The sequence below is a fragment of the Lampris incognitus genome, chromosome 18 (genome assembly GCF_029633865.1).
Source record: "Lampris incognitus isolate fLamInc1 chromosome 18, fLamInc1.hap2, whole genome shotgun sequence".
Classification (NCBI taxonomy): domain Eukaryota; kingdom Metazoa; phylum Chordata; class Actinopteri; order Lampriformes; family Lampridae; genus Lampris; species Lampris incognitus.
The window spans coordinates 40,628,247-40,632,757 of record NC_079228.1 but is presented as its reverse complement, the minus strand read 5'-3'; the positions used below and the strand labels follow the sequence as shown (position 1 = coordinate 40,632,757).

The 4,511-nt window shown below is 50.2% G+C and overlaps 1 protein-coding gene across 1 annotated transcript in view; it reads left to right on the top strand.

Moving 5' to 3' along the window:
- Positions 1–2,463: 2,463 nt before the first annotated feature.
- Positions 2,464–4,511, top strand: part of LOC130128536 (tubulin beta chain-like) — a 20,247-nt gene continuing 18,199 nt past the window's right edge. The window contains exon 1 of the mRNA XM_056298160.1: positions 2,464–2,625. Coding sequence (XP_056154135.1) covers positions 2,569–2,625 — 57 coding nt within the window. The 5' untranslated portion in view covers positions 2,464–2,568. The remainder of the gene's footprint in view (positions 2,626–4,511) is intronic.

Genomic DNA, 4,511 nt, shown 5'->3' with positions numbered 1-4,511 from the left:
GGCCGTGAATCCTCCGTCAGCCTGGGACACAGGGAGAACAGCAGAAGGCCCGTGAGAGGCCGCGAGTGGGCAACCTGATGCTGTGCAGCCTCAGCCTGCAGGGCTGAAGAGGAGAAGAAGAAGAGACCTGCGGTTTAAGCGCCGCATGCAGAGCACCAGCGGGCTGCAGCTCGGCAGGCGGCTGTTTTATCGATCTCTTACAAATCAGCAATCCGACATAATACAATAATTACCCCACACACACACACACACACACACACACACAATGTGGAAAAAGAATTTCCTGTTAAAGGAAAATAATCTTTATCTACCTGTCTATCTATCTATCTATCTATCTATCTATCTATCTATCTATCTATCTATCTATCTATCTATCTATCTATCTATCTATCTATCTATCTATCTATCTATCTATCTATCTATCTATCTATCTATCTGTCTATCTATCTGTGTCTGTCTGTCTGTCTGTCTGTCTGTCTGTCTGTCTGTGTATATAGACACCACTCACACCCACACCTACACACACACACACACACACACACACACACACACACACACACACACACACAATGTGGAAAAAGAATTTCCTGTTAAAGGAAAATAATCTTTATCTACCTGTCTATCTATCTATCTGTCTGTGTCTGTCTGTCTGTCTCTCTGTCTGTCTGTGTATATAGACACCACTCACACCCACCCACACACACGCACACACACGCACGCACACACACACACACAACCTGCGTTTCCCAGAATACAGCGGCGGCTGATGGGAGACCTGAGAGCCGCGCTGCAGGCTGCAGGCTGCAGGGCTGCAGGCTGCGGGCTGCAGGCTGCGGGCTAGAGGTTGATCGCTACACGGTCGACCTGAACAGCTATTACGCAGCAGCGTGAGCAAGAGGGGGCGCCTGTGAAGAGCAGCAGCACCCTCGGGCGTTATGATCCCCGGATCCTACGGACCAGCGGGGGTCCCCGGATCCTACGGACCAGCGAGGGGGTCCTCCCCCCCCCCATCAAGAGACGACCGGGACAAAGCCCAACCGCCCAGCAGCAGCAGCAGCAGCAGCAGCGGCGGAGCCGCCTGTGTCTCCGTTAACCCAACCACCCGCTGACACAGATGCGCGTCCAGCTGGCCGCTCGTCCGCGGTGCAGAGGACGCCATTACAGAGAGGAACTTACCGGTCAGCTGCCCAACCAACGAACCGCCTCGGACCGGCTTCGAGCCGTGTTCGTGTTTCCAGCCCGAACCGCGGCGCGTCTCCGAGATGAGCAACCTGTTTTCCAGATGACGCTTGAGCTCGTCGGCTCGCATTGCCCCTGCCTATAATTAAACCACGCGCTGCTGCCACCTAGCGACACGACTGAGAACTGCTATGAACAAGCTGGCAAGGATGGCTCGCCTTTGGGCACGAAATCGTCTCCCCCGCACTGACGACAGAGTACTTGTGCTTTGTTGCAGTTTTGACTTGACTGGGTGGAGGAGATGGTGGAGTTGGCGCTTATTTTTACTGACGGAGGCAGGCAGCAGGTCGGTTAGGCAGGACCACTAACCCCTGCTCGGCCAGATGATTTATCTTGTGTATCGGCTTCCCCTTTTCATTAATACCTGCACTCTAATGTACAAAACTCACCTCGTGAACAAAGTTGGTCTCATTGGTTGATTCCTAGAGCTGACAAATGTTGTTATACTCAGTCCAGAATTGACTTAAGTTCATCGTAAAGGGCGGGCTACTATTCTATTCTATTCTATTCTATTCTAATCTATTCTATTCTATTCTAATCTCTTCTATTCTATTATATTCTATTCTAATCTCTTCTATTCTAGTCTATTCTATTCTAGTCTGTGCTATTCTATTCTATGCTATTCTATTCTATGCTATTCTGTGCTATTCTATTCTAGTCTAGTCTGTTCTATGCTATTCTATGATATGCTATTCTATTCTATTCTATTCTATTCTATTCTAGTCTCTTCTAGTCTCTTCTATTCTAGTCTATTCAATTCTAGTCTATTGTATTCTAGCCTCTTCTATTCTATTCTATTCTATTCTATGATATTCTATTCTATGCTATTCTAGTCTATTCTATGCTATTCTAATCTATTCTAGTGTCTTCTATTCTAGTCTATTCTATTCTAGTCTGTTCTAGTCTATTCTATTCTAGTCTCTTCTATTCTAGTCTATTCTATTCTGTTCTATGCTATGCTATGCTATTCTATTCTAGTCTGTTCTATTCTAGTCTATTCTACACGAGCGATAGGATTTTCTTTTTCTTTTTTTATCGCCTGTTGGGCTCCTGCAGGGCAACGATGACGAGGGAACACGGCACTCCCTCTTCTCTTCCGGTCCCTGCCTGCGCGACAAAGAAACCCCGTGGAGAATTCTCTTCCAGCCAATCAGCGGCGGAGCTGCGGTCACCATCGACCAATCGTTGGAGACCTGCGAGTACGTCGCCCCGCCCTGTCGGCTTGGCAGCGGCGGCGGCGGCGGGTCAGCGGCGGCGCCCCGGCAGAGCCTCGCCGTCCCAGCTCCAGTCCCACGCGTCTTGCCCCTGCCGAGCTGAACGTCCAGCGCCATGAGGGAAATCGTGCACATGCAGGCCGGCCAGTGTGGGAACCAGATCGGCGCCAAGGTGAGACGACGTCAGGGAACGTGTTTTACTTTATTTCCTTTTTTTGCGTAATGACACCAAACTTATGGCTTGCTGGGGGGAATGTAAACTAGCTGCTCTTGGATGGAGTTGTGTGTGTGTGTGTGTGTGTGTGTGTGTGTGTGTGTGTGTGTGTGTGTGTGTGTGTGTGTGTGTGTGTGTGTGTGTGTGTGTGTGTGTGTGTGTGTGTGTCTTTGCTGGATTTCGTTGTCTCATCAGCGAATCCTCCAGTTAGTGAAACAGCCCGGATCGAACTGAACTTTGATTGGTTGTGATCGATATAGGTCAGCCGCCGACACTAAGCCCCCCTCCCTCCCAGACCTGGGCTGATTGTAACGCCAGAGGGACACAGAAGGCCAGAGATGGCCTGCATACGGGGTGGTGCTGGCGGGGGGGGGAGTAGGCGGGGGGGGTGGGGTGTAATTCAGGTTTCTTCCATTTTATCCCAGATGCATCATGTTTTGTGCAGTTTGTCCATATCTGAGTTGTCCATAAGGGTTAGCTGCTCTGCTTGCAGGCTGTGGGCCAACTGCTGTGACGTGTCATGTAGGGCTGTGATGTGTCATGTAGGGGTTGTGATGTGTCATGTAGGGCTGTGATGTGTCATGTAGGGCTGTGATGTGTCGTGTAGGGGTTGTGATGTGTCATGTAGGGCTGTGATGTGTCATGTAGGGCTGTGTGGATCATGTAGGGGCTGTGATGTGTCATGTAGGGCTGTGATGTGTCATGTAGGGCTGTTTGGATCATGTAGGGCTGTGTGGATCATGTAGGGTTGTGTGGATCATGTAGGGTTGTGTGGATCATGTAGGGTTGTGTGGATCATGTAGGGGCTGTGATGTGTCATGTAGGGCTGTGTGGATCATGTAGGGCTGTGTGGATCATGTAGGGTTGTGTGGATCATGTAGGGCTGTGTGGATCATGTAGGGCTGTGTGGATCATGTAGGGCTGTGTGGATCATGTAGGGCTGTGTGGATCATGTAGGGCTGTGTGGATCATGTAGGGCTGTGTGGATCATGTAGGGTTGTGTGGATCATGTAGGGGCTGTGATGTGTCATGTAGGGCTGTGTGGATCATGTAGGGCTGTGTGGATCATGTAGGGGTTGTGTGGATCATGTAGGGCTGTGTGGATCATGTAGGGCTGTGTGGATCATGTAGGGCTGTGTGGATCATGTAGGGCTGTGATGTGTCATGTAGGGCTGTTTGGATCATGTAGGGCTGTGTGGATCATGTAGGGCTGTATGGATCATGTAGGGCTGTGTGGATCATGTAGGGCTGTATGGATCATGTAGGGCTGTGTGGATCATGTAGGGCTGTATGGATCATGTAGGGCTGTGTGGATCATGTAGGGCTGTATGGATCATGTAGGGCTGTGTGGATCATGTAGGGCTGTATGGATCATGTAGGGCTGTGTGGATCATGTAGGGTTGTGTGGATCATGTAGGGGTTGTGATGTGTCATGTAGGGCTATGTGGATCATGTAGGGGCTGTGTGGATCATGTAGGGCTGTATGGATCATGTAGGGGTTGTGTGGATCATGTAGGGCTGTGTGGATCATGTAGGGGCTGTGTGTGGATCATGTAGGGTTGTGTGGATCATGTAGGGCTGTGTGGATCATGTAGGGGCTGTGTGGATCATGTAGGGTTGTGTGGATCATGTAGGGGTTGTGTGGATCATGTAGGGCTGTATGGATCATGTAGGGCTGTGTGGATCATGTAGGGCTGTGTGGATCATGTAGGGCTGTGTGGATCATGTAGGGCTGTGCGGATCATGTAGGGCTGTGTGGATCATGTAGGGTTGTGTGGATCATGTAGGGCTGTGTGGATCATGTAGGGGTTGTGTGGATCATGTAGGGCTGTGTGGATCATGTA